General features: G+C 42.6%; 2 protein-coding genes and 1 long non-coding RNA gene across 3 annotated transcripts in view; 1 reads left to right on the top strand and 2 right to left on the bottom strand.

Moving 5' to 3' along the window:
* The window catches only part of LOC306913629 (zeta-sarcoglycan-like), a gene marked incomplete at its 5' end in the record, with an annotated part of 52,586 nt that extends 42,341 nt beyond the window's left edge, over positions 1-10,245 (bottom strand). Inside the window, one exon of the mRNA XM_079490421.1 lies at positions 10,207-10,245. Coding sequence (XP_079346547.1) covers positions 10,207-10,245 — 39 coding nt within the window. The remainder of the gene's footprint in view (positions 1-10,206) is intronic.
* A 4,153-nt stretch (positions 10,246-14,398) lies between these two features.
* dctn6 (dynactin subunit 6) lies at positions 14,399-20,091 on the top strand. The gene is made up of 7 exons (XM_079491599.1): positions 14,399-14,495; positions 15,274-15,338; positions 15,429-15,534; positions 16,419-16,507; positions 16,665-16,712; positions 17,719-17,861; positions 18,310-20,091. Exons 1-7 carry the CDS (start codon positions 14,461-14,463, stop codon positions 18,409-18,411), a joined length of 588 nt encoding a protein of 195 aa, XP_079347725.1. The 5' UTR covers positions 14,399-14,460; the 3' UTR covers positions 18,412-20,091.
* LOC306914530 lies at positions 18,910-20,789 on the bottom strand. Its single transcript, XR_013788699.1, has 2 exons — positions 19,811-20,789; positions 18,910-19,772 (listed from the first exon to the last, which is right to left on the bottom strand). It is a non-coding gene; the product is annotated as an uncharacterized lncRNA (long non-coding RNA).
* Positions 20,790-21,201: the final 412 nt, after the last annotated feature.

The raw sequence follows: 21,201 nt of genomic DNA, 5'->3' as shown, positions 1-21,201 counted from the left end.
AGGTTCCCTCTGTCTTAAGTCAGAGACGATAGCCCAAAAGGTACATTATACAGAGAAGGTGAGGTCCAGAGAAGCGTCCCACCCTGGAGAATAGACTTTCAACAACACAAAACAGCCTTTGTTTTGGTGAGTAGCAAAGTAGTTTTGTTTATTTTTACTATGAATTTTCTGTCCATGTGCAGCAGAGGAGCGCCTGTTCTATCCCCATGAGTTAGCGATGTATTTTCTGTTTTCCTCAAAGCAATGGTCAATTAAGTATTAGAGTCCCTGTTCTGGGGCAATAATTCTGCAAAAACAGCAGATCTACAACGCATCGCAACGTGATGAAGATATTTTGTATATAGAGCAAAAAAGGAGGGGGCCTAGTAGGACCCCTGGGGGACTCGGGGATAAGTATATGGGGTTAAGACGGTTAATAATCATGCGTGCATAACTCAATTCAGAGTCCATACCCCACATGCTATTTTCCTACTTAGTGTCATTAGCATAGAACAGAAAACGTTTGGAGAAGGAGGAGAGACCGGCACACCCCCACTTGCTTCTTCAGGCATGAAAGGCCTAAACGTTGCTATGACTCTTATCTAAAATAAAACTCTTGAACCAGCAAGTGGCGGTGTGCAGGTCTCTCCTCCTCCTCCAAACGTTTGCTGCTCTGCCAGGACCTATACGCACCTGCTGTAAAATTCAACCGGGTGTGCGGAAGTCATCTCTCTAATTAGCATAGAGCACCAATGCCAGCTTATTAGCTTGTCTATTTTCCTAACAGGCCCTCATTAACAGTGGCAGAGCAAGGACCTCTTAGCAGACTTAGCTTAGGGAGTTTTAAATGATCTTCCTTAACACGCTTAACTCGTTAAATTCTGATTCAATTAATGTAGCTCCTGTGTGAAACAACTGCTGGTGAGTTAGACTCAGACTGAGACGTAGCTTGCGGAGTTAGTTCAGTCAGACACACTCGAGGGGGTTCATGCCATGCTCAAAGGCGCATACTATACTCAACATGCTGCATTACTATGTGGGTGTACAAGTGTGTGCAAGTCCCTCACGTCATTCGCCGATGCGGCAGTCAGCTGACCAATTGGGCGGGCTACTTAAGCTCACCAGTCTGCATGCTCTTCCTGCCTTCCTCTGCATATGGTCCCTGGTTGTATGTGATGTTTTTCCCACCAGCACCACCGGTGGGCTCTGCTATTTATGTTCCCCATGGGGGGTTATTGTATATCTATCTCCCTGCTCTTAATGTTTTATGTTGTTGCTTAATCTTGCCGAGCAGGGAGAAATCCAGCAGAGCCGAACGCCAAGTCAAATATCATATGCACACTTCTTACTCATTCTGTAATAAATATTGGTAAATCTATTCGTGAGTTGTCTGACTGAACTAGTCATTACAAAAGTCTACATGCACTTGACTAAGCAATACATGGCAAAATAATATACGAGTCCACACAAAAGTCAATTTATTTATTAATTATGATTTATTAATCTAATTTAAAGGATGTCTATAATCAGGTATGAGATGTGAGCGTATCAGTTATCAGTAATGTCTGCAGTGTATGGATGTATGGAGTGTGCTGTGCACATGTTGTTCCGCAATGGAGTGGCTGCACCACTCAAAAGTGTATAACGTCATTTAACGAAAGGGCGCCCCAAGACAGGCCAGGTGGCAAACACAAGCAGATGCTGCTTCTAGGGAGGAAAGAGAGAGAGTGAGATGCTGGATGGACTAGGAGAGCTATAGAGCACCGAAGTCTGACGTCAATATCGGTAGAGGGTGCAAATCCACAGGTTCGTGTACTTTTTATTTGCATTATAATCCCCATAGGGGGATTTTAGATCGCCTCATATAAGAACTGTGTTTGAAAAATAAACATGTCACCCTGGCCGTTTCACTCATATGACTGACTGAGAGAAAACGCTAATGTTACTGCTACTGAATTAGTTACATTTTCGCTAGAAACAGATTTTATCATATATGAGTGACTGACTGTTGCAAACGATACAGAGACACCTCCATGACAATAACGCTGAGACAGCTTGTTTATTTTTGGACCACAACACGATTTTAAGATGAGCCCATGTTATTCTCCATAGAGAAATGAGCGATGAGCGAGTTACGTCAGGACTTCGGTGCTCTATAGACGAATCCAGGGAGGGGTGCCCTGGGCGTGGCCATATCTGCGGTGTACCATCCCTCCATTAAGCACAGTTTTACACCGCAGCACTGATTAGCTACACCTGGCCTACAGGGGACTGCTCCATGGATTCGTCTATATACTCTCCCAAACCACACTCCACCCAGCTGAACACAGTTGGTCTGACGGCCTGCAATCTAAAAAACACACCCGTGTGAAGTGAGGGGTGCAGGGCGCTAATATATTAAAGTCTAACTCATGTTGATTAGGTGATGTAATGGTGATGTAAAACAAACGGTGCCAACACAAACATTCAATTCTCTTTATTGTTAATGCCATTTAATGTTTGTGTTAGGGACAAGATGACGTACATTTTCCCTTCATTGTCAATGGCGTTTTTAAAACAAACATTGAACTAAAAACAAACCCGTGGCACACTGCCAGCCTGTATTACTAGCCAAGGTGCCTGGATCACTGAGCCATGGCCCAGGCCATACATGATATTTTCTAATTAGATTCATAAATGGACAACCAGCTATGGAACAATGTCAAACATACTATTGTGTATTACTGTACGTGCGTATGCAATCAACGAAGACTTCCACATGCCTACAGTACTTCTCTTACTACTACAGAGCTTAATATATTCTAGGGGGGGGGGGTGTTTCCTTGGAATGACAGTTCGGGTCATGTCTGCTGGTGCTGGCAGATGCCACACAAATGGCTGTTGTGACTTTGCAGCAAATACAAATGACCCATATCGCTGGCTTAGAAATGTCACTGATTCCAATTAAGCCACCGATACACCTGAGGGACACGAGTATTATGAGAGGTGGGAGCGAGTGCTTTAGGACCAGTAAGCTAAGTTAAAAAACTCCAGAGCCGGATCACTTGAGTAATTGTCGTGATCGATTCACACAGTTCCCATATGTCACAAACCTCTGGCATTACAGAATTTGCACTTATGCGCATGCATAAAGTCAATGGCAAATCGAGTGGCAAAGTGAGAGGCAAAGTGAGTTTAACATTGTTTAATGTTTAATGCAATCAGATGGGACTTTTCTGTTTGGATGTATGGGCTGTCAAGGCCAGAAAGTATTTATTTCTTTGCCACTCAGTAGGCGTCCATGCATAACTTCCAGGTTTGATGATGATGCCACACGCATACCCTCTATTGTTGACTACTGTATCTGTTAATGTGATTATGCTCTATAGCTTCACTCTGGAAAGTTTGCTACAGTGTAGTGGCATCTGGCAAACTTGCTAAGCTAGAGCATATAATCACATAATGTGGGGTCCAGGGACCCCCAGGGGTCCTTGAGGAGGAGTTAGAGGTATTTAACGCCATTTGTACTCACAGAGTTAAAATGACACAGAGGACTTTACTGTGTAGATTTGGGTCCCAGGGATAAACATCGCATCAAGCTTGGGGTCCTTGAAATGAAAACGTTTGAGAACCTGTGCACTAATACAAAAGTTAACATTACCACAAAATGACACACTGAAGTCTGGCTCTGAGTACTGACTGCGAAAGCACCCAACGTGAGGGCCTCTTTTCTTTTTTTTTTCTTCTTAAAGATATTTTTTTGCGGCTTACGCCTTTTATTGGTTTTTTGAAGGGACAGACTGGAAGGAAACGGGAGAGAGATGGGGGAAGACATGCAGTAAAGGCCGTGTCGGGCTCGGGAGTCGAACCCGCGGCACACTGCGACTGGATTACCAGTCGGGTGCCCAGACGGTTACGCCACCGCCTGGGCTGAGGGCCTCTTTTCAATAGATAATTGTAATTTGAGAGACTCATGAGTTAACACAATTGTATATAACTCTTAAGAAGAAAAAGGAAAGAAATGGCATGAGACACAAGTTTTAGCTTATACAGTTGTGCCAGAACCCAGAACAGGTCTATTTTCAAACCACTGTTGCTAGGGGAAACTTCAGCACTTCAAATTTCTATGGCAACCCACTGTTCCCAGCGCTGGTGGTTCCTATGATTTCGTTGCAGAGTTTTAATGCATAATATAACTCCGGCTGAGTCACGCCTCCTGACGCTTGACTATTCACACGGTACTAAAAGGAAAAGTAGAGTATACCAGGGCGGTCATTTTGTCAAACTGACATTTCAGCAAAGTGGCCACAGCTGACTCTCACAAACATCCCCTGTGTACTGAACAAGACAGCAGGGACGTGCACACATAGACATCAAAGGGGCCTTCAGCCCCTGCCCTTTTACCCGTCTGTAAAACCACTGCCCTTTCCAGACCACGAATGCAGCATTTACTATGGTGAAAGAAATGCAAATGCCACTCCTTTCCATGGCATGCCGGAAGTCTCCTGAACCTGAACACAGTATTTTGCGTTGAACAAATTTGTTTAGAAATCCATGTCATATACACCGCATCTCCACTAGCTAAAGAGTGCTGGGTTGCGGCCCGAAAATAGCCGATGTACAAGCTCTCAACGTTGTGAGCTTGTAGATCTGCTAGTTTTTGTCCAAAAGTGCCCTCTTAACGCGATTTCAGCAAAGTCTGCAACAGTTTTGCTTTGCACTCTGCTGGCTGAGCCCTATGGAAACCAGTGAACAGCTGGTTGATCCAGTCAATATAATATTATGCAACTAATGTCTGCCACAAATGTATGTCACTCGATAAAAATAACTGAATAACGTGATGGGCCATATATTCTTTTAGTTGAAAATCTGTTTCTTTCCAGAGTCAAACAATACAGAAACTGTGTAGGCAAACAAGGAATAAGTCAACAGGTGAAAACCAGATAACCGTATGCAGCAAATCAAAACAAAAACATTATATGTCTCTGTGCTATACTGTAATTATCCTGTCTGCCAATTTCAATCAAAAAAGGCATGCTGGGGCAGTGGGCTCTGATTTTAACGAAATCCTCCAAATATATTCAAATCGATTCTTGAGGAATATCAACAGAACAGCCTAGAACTAGTCGAGAGCCAAGTTGAAACTCTCGTCAAAGCTACGGATGTTTTATCTCCTGCCAGCCAAGTTCTGATTACATGCAAATTATATTTATAAGCCCAATACCTTTACATGTAATACGCATTCTTTCAAATAGCAAAAGGCCATCTTCTATGAGTATCTTTCACACTTTATGGCCTACGACAGAACATTAATTGAAACAAAAAACACTAAACCAGTATATTTTTCCTGTTCACGGGGGGCATCATCTGTGTTGCTTTAGGGTGGGGGTGGTGTTGACGTACAGTACACTACAGCTGGAGCCAGCCAAAGCGTGCAATTACCCAGCAGTCCCTTCCCAGCATGGCCTCATCTTCGCCAATTAGCGTTGTTATATTCCACATGCTGTTTTTGATCAAACAGCGACATGCTGCAGAGGCAGCAAAATGTTGCTGAGAAACGTCCCATAATGAAAGAAAATGAGACGTTGTTATAATGTCTGATTATGTTAATCAGCAGAACTGGCTGCCTGGCCGGGCGCTCGCTCCTGAACGCCACTTGGTGTAACAGTCGTCCTATGATGGCCTGCATCCTCAACTGGAGGTATAGAGAAACATATCAGACCCACTGATGATAGCTACACTCTCTCAATTCACGTCCACCCTGCCTTCCCTCTATAGCCTTCCAACTGAGGAGATTGGCGCAATCAAGACCGAAGCCTGTCATTTTGAGCACCCCACTCACACTTGATTGTCTGTCTGATAGCTTCAAATCACACATTCAAGGAAGTGAGGGGAAGAGCGAAACTACATGTAATAACATAGTAGTAACATATAATAAGCACTCCACATGTGACTTCATTGATAAGTAATACACTGATTAAACCATCTAAATGTTTTTTAGATGGTGTGATGATTATGGATCTATTGAGTAAAAGATCTCGCTTTAGCTGGTAGACTATAACGTGAACTCCAATTTCAGTAGCTGCATCAGCTCTATACGGAGTCGCAATACAGCTCGTGCGTGTCAATGGTTTGAACTTTTGTTGTGTGTGCCCTTTATTTGACGATGGATGGCTGTGCACTTTCGGCAGCTCTTATGTAAGTATGGGAAGAGCAGAGATGAAAGATCTTCAATAAGGTCACCACCACAAAAGAAAGGCTTGCATCAGACCACTTTTTTTTTCAGAGACTCCTCTGAAAAATGTTGTGAAGAAAGAAAAAAGGTTGCTTCATGGAGCGGTTTTCTGGAGAGGATTTTCAATTGCACAACATAGTGGTTCTCAAAGTGGGGTCTGGGGACTCCCAGAGGTCCTTGAGAGGGGTTCCAGGGTGTCCCCACCAAAATTAGTCAATATAGCTTCAAAATCAGTTTATCCACTTTAACCTATACTAAAATAGACTTTCTGATCCAACTCATATGCCCATTTTGGCATATACTAATGACATCAGGGATTTCCATATATAGGCATAAAAGGGACAAGGGTACAACAGGTACTCTGACAAAGCCCCCGTCATATAATTGTCAGTTGGATCGGCGGTGCGAAGTAGGTGTGGCCCTATAACTCTAGACAGGGTCCCTTGCACAAACTCTTTTCAAATGGTCATCCAAAATACGTAATCAGTTTGAGAACCACTGGCATGGCATGCCTGCACTCTATTTCTAATTCTAAAGTCTAAAAGAGTGTAGAACCAAAATGGACCTGTAACTTCCGTAAGGGTCAATTTCTATACTCTCTGAGTAACAGACATGTAAGGGTCCGTTTGGAACCCCTTCAAGGTACCCATGGACCCCACTTTGAGAACCATTTCAGTAAATTGAATGAGAACTGACTGAGGATTTTGCAACTTTGCTATTGCTTACGCCCGGCCCAGACATTTGGAGCTCTGCAGGGTCCAGTGTTGTTTTTGGCAGCAAATTTTGATTTTAGTTTTAGTCATAGTCTCTTGAATAGTTTTCATTTAGTTTTAGTCACATTTTAGTCACCTGGAATGTTTTAGTGTTAGTCTAGTCTTAGTCGACTAAATATAATAAGATTTTAGTCGACTAAACCTACAGTTGATTTAGTCGCACAAATTGTATTTGGGCGGGCCTTGATGCCATCGTAATGACTGTTTTTTTCACAAAATAGCCGATCTACAAGCTCACTGATCTTGTAGATCAGCTATTTTCAGCATGCAACTAATAGTAAAATGACTTATAGTGGATCTCTTGTCCACTATAGTCCCTTCCTAACATTTTAGTCTAGTTTGTATTTGTTGACGAAATTGTCAGTATATTTAGTCTTAGTTTTAGTCATCATAGCTTAGTTTTTATTTAGTTTCCATTTAGTTTTCGTCAGTGGAAATAGGTAGTCGACGAACATTTTTCGCCTTAGTTTTAGTCGACAAAATCAACACTGGCAGGGTCCTCTCTTAGGCCCCATTTACACTGGCAGCCAAATCCAGCCTGAATCAGATCTGAGCCACATCCAGATTGGAATCTGATTTGTCTAAATGAGTCATGTGACCATTTAAACCAATCGGATTTCAATCTTGATGTGGCACAGATCTGATTCAGGCTAGATTTGTCTGCCAGTGTAAATCAGGCCTTAGTGATGATGATATTGGCAATGGTGAAAGTACGATGAGTTGCTGATGTAACAGAAAGACTCTTCTCCTACTCTATAGCTTTCCTTGCTAATCCCCAGAAAATCCTTAGAGAGCCAACAGGGCCATTTTGGACAGCTCTCCATGGCTGTAATTTGCATTCATCAGATGAACACAGGGGAAGTAGCAGAATGATCTGACCAGAATCAACAGGAACGAAAGCATTATATTACTTCAAACATGACTTTTAAACTTTGAAAGCTTGTGGGATTCCTGAACTATTTCTATTTTTGCCCCGTCACATGAGTGATGGGTCTCACATTTGCCATTGACAATGAAATGAAAAATTCAGTTGTCATCTTACATGATCATGGTGAAAAGATGAGTTAAAATTGTATCATCATGGTTAAAAGATAATAACATAAGTTGACAAATTAATTCATGAAGTATATTAATTTTGTATTGGATGATGTACGACGACAAGAGCGCACCTCACTTCACACGGGTGTGATTTTTTTTTAAATATTTTGCCTAATGTCAACGAACCAAAACCAAAGAAACACTCTTGTATAGGTCTACCTACCTACCCTCCCGCGCACTCAGATCAGCCAACGCAGGAAAGCTGGAAGTACCCTCACTAAAAACGCCGGGACAACGCTCCACACGTCCCAAACTCTTCTCCCTTCTGGCCCCAAAACTGTGGAATGCACTCCCCGTTGCAATCAGAACTGCAGCATCACTCCCAATCTTCCGCCGTAGTCTGAAGACCCACCTTTTCAGACTCCATCATGGCCCATAGCACTTATCCTACCCCCTTAGATAGCACTTTTTAGACTTAGATAGCATTTGAAACAGACTTATAGCATGTCATGTAGACAGCACAATAATTGCATTGTATGTAGTCATAGCACATCATAGTACATATGTATAGCATAGTATAGTATATATGTATATTTAATATGTATAGTGTCATTATATAGATATGTTCTAGTTACGTTCTTAGCTTACGCATGTTTCTTGATAAATGCATTTTATATATGTGATGTATTCCCATACTTTTGTTCTTGCCTAATGTAAGTCGCTCTGGATTAAGAGCGTCTGCTAAATGCCTAAATTGTAATTGTAAATTGTACCTATTACAAAATTCACACTTGTGTGAAGAGAGGGGCGCTCTTATCGTCATACATCATACATCACATTCCGTGCTCAGCCAATCAACTCATCTCAAATGTGTACACACAAACACACAAAGCTGGGCATAGGAGGGGCTAGCGCCCAGGGCCGGATCTACCATATGGGCACTTTGGGCACATGCCCAGGGGCCCTTGGGCACCAGGGGCCCCTCAAAAAAATAAAATAAAAAATCAAGATTAGTGTTTTATTGTTGGTGAGAAGGGCAGCTGAAAAGTGCAATTGTGTGTAAAGCAGCAACAATGCGCTAGATTGGCTGTCACTCTAGGGGGGGGGGGGGGGGGGTAGGCGACCGGAAATAGGACAATATAACGGCATAAAACTGCCCCAAAACAGCAAAAATGTTGCACGCGCCTGAAGGGGGGCCCTTCGAGCTTCAGTGCCCAGGGGCCCTCAGAGGTGTTAATCTGGCCCTGCTAACGCCCCTCAAACATATTGATTCTTGAAAACAACCTTTGGTTTAGTATAAATTACAAGTAGCCCAAAAGTAACTGGAACATGGAATGTGATGAAAATGGACTAAATAAGCTATGAAAGACGGCTAACAAGCAAGAATCGGCTGTATGGGTTTAACTTAAAACATTGACTGATGGGGAAGCATCGTTAATTTTGTTCATTTTTGTACAAGCTTTAACCTACACATCAAAGAGGAGAACAAGTGTGCAAGCCAAGGGCCGTGAATTGCTGAACAGTAGCTATAGGCCTTAGAGTATACTCTAAGCTATAGGCCTACACCAGTTGAGTTGTGATTTGTGGGCTAATGTCACTGTTTCCCACATGGCACTGCAGTACTGAGCGAATTGGGATTTACTGTATACTTGTATAGTATCCAGAGGTTATCCGCATTCTCCTCTTGAATGCAAATAAGCATCTTGTTGATTAAGCATTCATACAGGCTACTCTGAGTGCTGAATCTTTAAGGAAAAACGGTCTTGGAGAATGGCTGTCATTAAGGAAGGAGTAGAGGGAGACCAAGCTGTATAGCCTGCTGCCTAATGGGAATGTTATGTCCCTTTCTAAGGATGCACGGGCATGCACCTGTTGGAGTGATGTGTAATAACAGTAGATGTGAAATCAAACTGCAACTATCTCAGTAATTTATACTACTATAATGCCTTCTTGTATTAAGGCCTAGTCTAAAAACGACATTTAATAAATTGCATTATAATCACACATGTTAGACTATATAGTCTATAATAGGATATTGCTTTATGATAGAGGATTTTTAGACTTTAAAGACTAAAGAGAATTGCCGTGAAACCAACTCAGCAAAGTTGTCCTCTACCAAAGAAATCACACTTCTACCACATGCAGTTGTATATTAAACATGCATTTCATGTGCTGTGTTAGGGGTTTTGCAAGTTATCTTACCTTCAGGGCCTCAATATCAAGGGTCGTTGACTGTTCCATATTACAAGGTAGTCTCAGTAGTGTTTCCACAAAGTTCATAGAAATAGACCGAGTGAAATTCTGCCCTCCGTGTGGGATGGCTGCATGCTGCACCTCTTCACTTTCATCTTGGAAGGACAATACAGGGCAAGAAAGCTTCTGTCAAGTTTCAACATTCAAAATTATACACCGCTAGCGAAGCAAAATAGCGACTATAATTCGAAGCAACGACATCGGACCACCAGTTAAGCCTATAGCCTACAAACTGAACTAGGCTTGCGTGTATATAGTTAATCGGAATTGACGCGCACAGCCAGGTTTCTCCATCCTCCTCATCCTGCGCGCACTTCTGCTTCAGGACCAGTTCACAGCACACGCCGAAGTATAGTCACGATGCACCCACCTCCAAAACTCACACAAATAGCAACGCGTTTCAGAAAACAAAATTAGGCCCGTAGCAGTTGTTGCAAGCCACGAAAGTAATCGTGCAGTATATAAGAGTTAACAACTGCTCGAGGCAGAACACATGCCTACTATACTACCCCGGCTCCTCGTTCGTTTCAAAATGATTCAGAGTTGTGTGGGCACACTGGGCAGGATTTGGTGCTGAAACCTTTCTTTCTGCGCGCACCACGCATGCAGCATCACATCACAGGGAGGAGCGCTTCTCGCCTTCTCTGGTCATCCTCCAGATCATGTAGGCTTAATTATGTGACTGTGGCATTTAGGGTTAGCCTAGACGAACAGCTGAGTAGATTACTATGCCTAGGCTACTAGTTACTAGTAGACTATTGAATATAGATCCCCCCCCCCCCCCAAAATGCAGTCTTCCTGTATCCAATACATGATTAGAGCCGTATTGGATACAGGAAGACTGCATGGGCACCTCCTCATGTCATGAAACACACACACACACACACACACACACACACACACACACACACACACACACACACACACACACACACACACACACACACACACACACACACACACAGCCACACACAGCACTGTTCTTTTGGCAAATCTAAGTGAGCAAATATAAGACTTCCGGGGGACGATCTCTTCAAAATAAGAGTACCCTCTAGAGTATTGAAAAAAAGATTAATTTGCACATTAAAACTATAAATTAAGCATTTAAACGATGCTATAGGACACACATTATGTTTCTGTGTAAAAATAAGTAATAAGTAATGTTTCTGTGTAAAGATAAGTAATTAAAAAGTTATCTAAATGGATAAATGCTATTCACTGGAGAGCATGGACTTTATAAAGTGGACGCTGGACAAAAATCCCTGCTATGTTTCGACTAGTGTGACATACGCACGCGTCCGGGGAGACCTCCTCTACAACACCACACTGTCCGCTAAGCAGCAGAGGTGTAAAACAAAAATTGGCACCAGGTCACAGGTCAAAAAACATAAAAAAACTTCCCATTTCCAGACTACAGTGGACTAAAGTGGACGCTGGACAAAAATCCCTGCTATGTTTCGACTAGTGTGACATATGCACGCGTCCGGGGAGACCTCCTCTACAACACCACACTGTCCGCTAAGCAGCAGAGGTGTAAAACAAAAATTGGCACCAGGTCACAGGTCAAAAAACATAAAAAAACTTCCCATTTCCAGACTACAGTGGACTAAAGTGGACGCTGGACAAAAATCCCTGCTATGTTTCGACTAGTGTGACATATGCACGCGTCCGGGGAGACCTCCTCTACAACACCACACTGTCCGCTAAGCAGCAGAGGTGTAAAACAAAAATTGGCACCAGGTCACAGGTCAAAAAACATAAAAAAACTTCCCATTTCCAGACTACAGTGGACTAAAGTGGACGCTGGACAAAAATCCCTGCTATGTTTCGACTAGTGTGACATATGCACGCGTCCGGGGAGACCTCCTCTACAACACCACACTGTCCGCTAAGCAGCAGAGGTGTAAAACAAAAATTGGCACCAGGTCACAGGTAAAAAAACATAAAAAAACTTCCCATTTCCAGACTACAGTGGACTAAAGTGGACACTGGACAAAAATCCCTGCTATGTTTCGACTAGTGTGACATATGCACGCGTCCGGGGAGACCTCCTCTACAACACCACACTGTCCGCTAAGCAGCAGAGGTGTAAAACAAAAATTGGCACCAGGTCACAGGTCAAAAAACATAAAAAAACTTCCCATTTCCAGACTACAGTGGACTAAAGTGGACGCTGGACAAAAATCCCTGCTATGTTTCGACTAGTGTGACATATGCACGCGTCCGGGGAGACCTCCTCTACAACACCACACTGTCCGCTAAGCAGCAGAGGTGTAAAACAAAAATTGGCACCAGGTCACAGGTCAAAAAACATAAAAAAACTTCCCATTTCCAGACTACAGTGGACTAAAGTGGACACTGGACAAAAATCCCTGCTATGTTTCGACTAGTGTGACATATGCACGCGTCCGGGGAGACCTCCTCTACAACACCACACTGTCCGCTAAGCAGCAGAGGTGTAAAACAAAAATTGGCACCAGGTCACAGGTCAAAAAACATAAAAAAACTTCCCATTTCCAGACTACAGTGGACTAAAGTGGACGCTGGACAAAAATCCCTGCTATGTTTCGACTAGTGTGACATATGCACGCGTCCGGGGAGACCTCCTCTACAACACCACACTGTCCGCTAAGCAGCAGAGGTGTAAAACAAAAATTGGCACCAGGTCACAGGTCAAAAAACATAAAAAAACTTCCCATTTCCAGACTACAGTGGACTAAAGTGGACGCTGGACAAAAATCCCTGTGTGTTGTAGAGGAGGTCTCCCCGGACGCGTGCATATGTCACACTAGTCGAAACATAGCAGGGATTTTTGTCCAGTGTCCACTTTAGTCCACTGTAGTCTGGAAATGGGAAGTTTTTTTATGTTTTTTTACCTGTGACCTGGTGCCAATTTTTGTTTTACACCTCTGCTGCTTAGCGGACAGTGTGGTGTTGTAGAGGAGGTCTCCCCGGACGCGTGCATATGTCACACTAGTCGAAACATAGCAGGGATTTTTGTCCAGCGTCCACTTTAGTCCACTGTAGTCTGGAAATGGGAAGTTTTTTTATGTTTTTTGACCTGTGACCTGGTGCCAATTTTTGTTTTACACCTCTGCTGCTTAGCGGACAGTGTGGTGTTGTAGAGGAGGTCTCCCCGGACGCGTGCATATGTCACACTAGTCGAAACATAGCAGGGATTTTTGTCCAGCGTCCACTTTAGTCCACTGTAGTCTGGAAATGGGAAGTTTTTTTATGTTTTTTGACCTGTGACCTGGTGCCAATTTTTGTTTTACACCTCTGCTGCTTAGCGGACAGTGTGGTGTTGTAGAGGAGGTCTCCCCGGACGCGTGCATATGTCACACTAGTCGAAACATAGCAGGGATTTTTGTCCAGCGTCCACTTTAGTCCACTGTAGTCTGGAAATGGGAAGTTTTTTTAAGTTTTTTTACATCTGACCTGGTGCCAATTTTTGTTTTACACCTCTGCTGCTTAGCGGACAGTGTGGTGTTGTAGAGGAGGTCTCCCCGGACGCGTGCATATGTCACACTAGTCGAAACATAGCAGGGATTTTGTCCAGCATCCACTTTATTAAGTCCATGCACTCCAGTGAATGGACTTGGGCACTCCAGTGCATGGACTTGGGCATTTATCCATTTAGATAACTTTTTTACGTTATTTAATTACTTATTTTTACAGAAACATAATGTGTGTCTTCACAATAACTGTAATGTAATAACAATACTAATAATGTAATGTAATAATTATTTAATTAATCACGCTTTTATTCTGAAAGCAACCGGATGTCTTAAATTTGCTAGCTCTCTGGCAGGAAGTTCTAGATTTGCCAAAAGAACGGAGCCCACACACACACACAGTATACTCCAGTCTCCTGAACATTACACCTGAAAATGACCTGACCGCCTGCTCTAGTATGTCCCATTGGTGGAGGTTTCCCCCTATAGGCCGAATGGGGACATTGCAGACATGAGCTGTTCATCGCCATACTTTTTTCTAAAGACTGGAGTTGGTTGTAGTACAGATGTAATACAGCAGATGGCAGCAAATAGCCTGGATCAGAGCCATCTAATACAATGGCTCTGGCCTGGATGATGTCAGACAAAAACAATCAACACCGAGCTTCGTCTACTCGCACACAGGAATAGCCTATAGGAAGGAACAACAGTCAATTGTCGATAGATCATATCATTTGTTATTGTGAGGATGTCAGACGTCAACAAGCAAGCTGCACAGAAAAGGTACCCAATTTGTTTTTATTTTATACCTGCTGTCTACTGTTTGAAATACTTAATTCAGTTTTAATTTATCTTCTCTCAAAACACAAGCTATGGAAAAAAACACGGATTATGAGTATGACATACCGGTATGTGCATTCATTGTGCAGCTATTCAGGGCATGCTATCCAGGATGCCATGACACTACAGTGACTACACTATACTGCAGCCCTGACCGGCTGACCTAGATTGATTGATGGATTGAAATATTTATTAACAGTTTGCAGAATTACAGTACATTTCAAGCACAAACTCAATACAAAGACTGTTAACTGTGAGTGGACGACCCAATTAAGCATTACACTTGTTTACAAGAGGGTCCACCATGTTCAATTCATCAAAAAAACTACTGTGGCCATTACGGGGATCGAACCCGCGACCTTGGCGTTATTAGCACCACGCTCTAACCAACTGAGCTAAACGGCCTGACTAAATGTAGATCTAGAATCTAGAACGTCTGCAATCTTACATACATTTCATGTATGTCATGTTATTATGTTATGTAAGATCACAGACATTGTAGGGATACCACCACCATGACACTAGCCCTAGAATGTCTGATCTTATCATACATTTCATGTACACATGTTACATGAAATACTTGAAATGTACTGTAATTCTGCAAACTGTTAATACATTTTTCAATCAAACATCACAGCCAGGGCTACCCACCATGACACAGTGGTTGTGAATGCTGACATGAATGCTGTTTAAAATATAAATGTCTCTTTTTTTTTTACAGTGCTAAATTTGCAGCTGGAGCTGTAGTTTGTGTTGAAAGCGAAATACGAGGGGATGTGAGCATTGGTGAGATCCAATACCAGATCATTCTGTACTCACTGCAATGCTGCAAATACTGCCCATTTCAACAATATTTGTATTTTTCTATTTTGTTAGGAGCTAGAACTGTTGTTCACCCCAAAGCGCGAATCATAGCTGAGGCAGGCCCGATTGTTATTGGTGAAGGTAATCTGATTGAGGAGCAGGCGCTCATTATTAACAGGTAGGCCTACTGTATGCATGTCAGTGTCACTATTACTGTACTAGCCAGGGCAGGGGTCAACGCTCTATTGGCTTGTGATGGACATTTTTGACGAAATTCTATTTGTCTGCAACTCTCATGGTTGTGGAGGTCCTTGAAAATAAACTTCACCCGTGTGAAGTGAGGGGCGCTCTTATCATTATACATCTCATGAACAGTTGAATTTATGTGTTTGATTAGCAGATTTGCTTGTATACATATGACGTACATTTTCCCTTCATTGTCAATGCCATTTAATGTTTGTGTTGCCACAAATTTACGTCATATTTGACAGACATATGACCTAATTTCTCCTTTCATTGTCAATGGCTAATATGAGACGTGTGGGGACAAAAGCTATATATAGGAGGGGCTAGCGCCCCTCAAAAACCACACCTGTGTGAAGTGAGGGGCGCTCTTATCATCATACAAAATCATACATCCTCACATTCCGGCCAATCACGATTTGCGTCCTCACTTTTTCTGCCCTCACTTTTAGCTTCAATATGTACTTGTGTGCTCAGCCAATCAAATCATCGCTATGGGGTGATCAACCAATCACAAGCCAATGTTTGTGTTCACACAAACCCGGAAAGCTGGGCATAGGCCCTCAAAAAGTTTGAAAATCACCATCCCCATGGACTCGTAATGTGTCATAGTAAATCAGTGTACATATTCTGAGGAAAACCTGAGTGACATTCAGTAACTGGGTCTTATTATCAAAATATTGAACAAGCACAAGTCTTGCCACGGACACACTTGTACATGTACGGATTGGACACATTGTGATGAAGACCCCTGGTACTAGCACATGGTGCTGTAGAGACATCAACATCCATTCAACTAATATTTGTTTTTATCTCAAGTTATCCAGAAAATATCATGCCAGATACGGAGGGGATTGAGCCCAAGACGATGACAATTGGGACCAACAATGTCTTTGAAGTTGGATGTGGTATCCTTATAGGAAACTAGTGCATACATTGTCTGTAACTGCTGTCACATGTACAATGTTATTTGTTCATAGTTTTAATATATCTTTCTTTGGATTATTTGAAAATGTATACACGTGTGCTATTTGATGTTTTAAATCCTTAATGACTATTTAAAAGTGTCTCAGGCTTTGAAGATTGGAGACAACAATGTCATCGAGTCCAAAGGTAGACCGTTTTAGGCCCATTCCCTATAGATCAGGGGTTTTCAACTAGGGACCCCTAGTAATCCTCAGGCTTATTACAGTGGGGTTGTGATACATTTTCTTTAGCCTTAGCATCCCTATTCTGAGGGAAAAAATATACGATAAGCTCGAGCTTGTAGATCTATTTTTGGTGAAGAGGTTTGAGGTAGAGGGGGAAAAAAGAGCAGACCAAGTACAGACGAATCCACGCCGGCACACATTAAGCTCAGTTTGACACAGCAGCATTGATTGCATACAGCTGACCTACAGGCCACCCCTCCGCATTGGTCCATAGGGCCAAAGGTCAGGTTTACTAAGTATTGAGGGTATAAGTGTTTAAATATCTGAAAATATACAACATTAACATGAATACAACAAATTAATATAAAGATTACGTTTTTTTTTTTTGTTTTTTTTTTAAATAATTTTATCCCACATATTTTTCATCCAGTGTCAATTATCTAACGTAATCCTGCCTCCGCCAACCTGGGGAGAACGGACTGACCTCATGCTTCCTTCTATGCATGAGCACCCAAGCCGGTTCTTTTCACCTGACAGGGGGAGTTTCCCTGGTTGGACGTAGCGCTTGGAAGGAACACACTATTCCAACCAGTTCCTTTCCCCTCCATCGGGGGATGGAGGGGAAATGAACTGGTTGGAATAGCGTGTTCCTTCTGGCCAGGGGGAGGCAGTTTAGAGACCAGGACTACTGCATGTTTTTTTTGTGAGGGTACCTACCCTAGGGGACACAGGGAGAACATGCAAACTCCTCACAGAAAGGCCCTTACTTTAATCTCAATCTGCAACGCAATTGTATACAATATGTAGTGGAGATCCCTGCTTCATCTCTCTCTCAGCTAAGGGGTCTGAAAAACATTAAAGACCCGTGGTCTAGATGAATTTACACCTTTTCATTCAAATAATTTGCCATTTCTCTTTTGAAACATCTGTTTTAATCATACCTACAACTATGGCCTTTCCCCACACAGCGGACCTTGGGAGAAATGTGATCCTGACCAGTGGCTGTATTGTGGGAGCGTGTTGCCAGGTCAACACATGTGAGGTCGTGTCGGAGAACACAGTCATCTATGGCTCAAACTGCTTGAGGCGGGTACAGACAGAAAAACCACAGGTGTGTCATCCTTTTATTATGATCTATCCATTGCTGCTTGGCTGCTGTCATTAAAACGTCCGCTAATAGAGCGCCAAAGTCCTGACGTCACTCGCTCATCCCCTGGTTCACGGAAGTAATTTCTCTATGGAGAATAACATGGGGTCATCTTAAAATCGTCTCATATAAGCATTGTGGTCCAGAAATAAACAAGCCGTCTCTGCGTTATTGTCAGGACAGTACATGAACCTGTGGATTTGCGCCCTCTACCGATATTGACGTCAGACTTCGGTGCTCTATTCAGTGCTTTATGTCATCAGTAAATATAAAAACATAACAAATAGTGAGAAATATCCGATCGTTTAAGCTCAAATAGTTTGGGAACAGCTGAGCTAATTTATAGAACCGAGCAAAGAGTGTCTGATGATCACTCAAACAAATAGATTCATGCTTTAATTCTGTCTTTTAGCCTCAGACTCTGCAGCTAGATTTCCTCATGAAAATTCTGCCCAACTACCACCACTTGAAGAAGACTACGAAAGGAAGCTCTACCACACCTATCAGGAACTAACTTGGGGACCAACTCGATATGCGTCATGTTGGAAACCCTCCCAAAGCACTGCTCTCAAAATCCAGTGGTTCTCAAAAGTGGGTTCCTTGAGGGGGTTCCAGCCAGGCCAGGGTCCTGAGCAAAATTAGTTAATGCACCGGATTCAGTTAAACCAGTTTAAACTGCCCGGACGGCTGGCTTAGCTGTCGGTGTAGGTAATCCCGTTCCCGACGACCGTTGCTGCATGTCACCCCCCATCACTCTCCCCATTTCCTGTCCGTCTGCTGTATATGTATCAATAAATTGCAGAAAAAGCAAAAAAATAACATAGCCAATCTACAAGCTCACAATGCATTGTGAGCTTGTAGTTATGCTATTCATTTAAAACGATCTTGTTTGGGGTTCCTGGCACCAAATATTTTCAAATGGGGTCCTTCAAAGTTTGTGAACCACGGTCATAAGGCAAGCATACTTCGACCTGCACTGTTAGCATTCCTCATAGATGTTTTTGGACCACAGTAGTCCCCTTAAATCCACTAGCTTGCCTCAAGTGTTAATGACAACTAAAGTAGTACAGTAGGTACATTACACTACATGATTGTTTTGTTATCCTATGATAGAACAGTGATTCCCAACCTGTGGGCCGGGGCCCAGTGCCCACTGGTGGGCTGTGAGGTTATTGCAAGTGTGCCTCCAAATAATTGGCAAACTAACTAGGAACTTAAAGCAATAGGCTACTATTTTGCACAGATTCAAGCCGGAAGCCCGGAACACAATCTATTGATTGATCACCATTAAAATAAACATGCTCTGAAAATACCCATCCATCTGATCACAACGCAGCCAAATGAATGCCGTGTTAAGTGCTCCGATGGGTGGGCCTTGAATGCTTTTGAGATTTTCAAGTTGGCCCCGATCAAAAACAGGTTGAAGTCATAGAGGTTTCTGTCCTATAGCTACTCTTTGCTTTATTTATTTTGTGATTTTCCAATAATTGTTGACGTTCAATGTGTCTTTTTGAGGGGCGCTAGCCCATCCTATGTCCAGCTTTGTGTGTTTGTGTTCACAGAAACATTGGCTGATTGACTGAGCAAAGTACATAATTATTTAAAATAAGAGTGCCTGTACCCAGACATGCGTGTCAAGAGCCGCCAAGAAAGCGCCTAGAGCTATTCTAGTACTTTCTCGATGTAATTATTTTATCACGTGCTTATACTATGTTCTTATACTTTGTTTTTATACTTTGTCTACTGTGAAGCCCTTTGGTCAATTTTGGTTGTGTAAATGTGCTATATAAATTAAGGTTGGTTGATTGATTGAGACGTCTCTTCTGTGTTTTTAACCAGCTGGTGGATGGAAATTATGCTCGTGTGCGGCTTCAACTTGTAGTGTCTGCACAAAACGGAAACGCGTTGCCGACGCTGCAAGTTGAAGCCGCGCGAGAGCGTCATTTCCATCCACCGGCTGTTTAAAAACCTGGAAGAGATGCCTGGACTAGTCGCTTTCTTGACGCCTTTTGACGCTTATGTCTGGAATGTACCCATTGAGGCCAGTAAAGTGAAGACGCCAAAAGTGATTGGCCCGGAATGACTTTTGTGATGATTTGATTGGCTGAGCACGGAATGTGATGTATGATGACAAGAGCGCCCCTCACTTCACACAAGTGTGATTTTAATTCTGAAATAAATATAGCCAAAACAACCTCATGCCCATTGTGTTTCATATGGAATCCACTAAGAGGGGCTATTGTGCAATGATTTCACAAAATATACAGTATGCAGACTTTACAAAAGACAATTGTCTGGTTTGTTGACTCAAGATATCCTCTTCAAACAATAGAATTTCTACCAAAGTATAACAACCAAACTCTTATAAAGATTGGACAGTAAAAAAAACCTCACATCCAGAGTTGCACAATTCCCTTGTAGAGTGTCAGTTCTTGTTATATATATTATTATTGTGAATATTATTGTTCTTGCAACAAATCGGTACAGCGTATCCTGTAAATACTGAAAGTATTAAACATGTTTTTTTTTACAGCAGTAATGAAATGGAGCTTTATTGTGCCAAAGAGCCAACATCTTCTGATTGTGTGAGTTGATGGTCTGCTGTCCTCCTCCCACCAGGACTTGCCAACAGGGACGTGCAGAGAGTGTTAGGGAGGCGGGGGCTGAAATCCCTTAAGAGGGCACTTTTGGACAAAAATAGCAGATCTACAAGCTCTCAACGCGTCGCAGAGCAATTCTCCTGAATGCTGCCTTCTGGTATGGCATGGAAAGGAGGGGCATGTGCATTTCTTTAACCATAGTAAATGCTGCATTCGTGGTCTGGAGAGGGCAGTTGTTTTACAGACGGGTAAAAGGGCAGGGGCTGAAGCCCCCTTTGATGTCTGTGCACGTCCCTGCTTGCCAAATTGGTGCTGGTGGCACAGTGGGAATTCCACAGAGTGTGGTTTGGTTTATTATAATGGTCATGGGTGTGTCTGCAATCGGGCTGAATAATGTCTCTATTCAGTGTCCCTGATGAGATACTTCACATGCACTACAGACTCATGTTTGGGATGTGTGCTTAATACTTAAACCCTATACTTGGTTGTCCGTTGTCCCCCAGGGGTATATAGGCTACCATGCACCCTCCTTTTTTTAACTCTACACCAAATATCTTAGTTGACATTGACAATAGCCAGTCGACAGCTCACAACGCAACGCAAAACACTATTTTAAGATCTTAAGATCTGCTATCATATTTTCCCAGAATAGGGACGCTATAGGGTTCATGTAACAACCGTTTTACAAAACGTCAACAGCGAAT

The sequence above is a fragment of the Electrona antarctica genome (genome assembly GCF_951216825.1).
Source record: "Electrona antarctica genome assembly, chromosome: 21".
Taxonomy (NCBI): Eukaryota; Metazoa; Chordata; class Actinopteri; order Myctophiformes; family Myctophidae; genus Electrona; species Electrona antarctica.
Note: the sequence above shows the minus strand (reverse complement) of the source record. Positions and strands in the feature narration are given on the sequence as shown.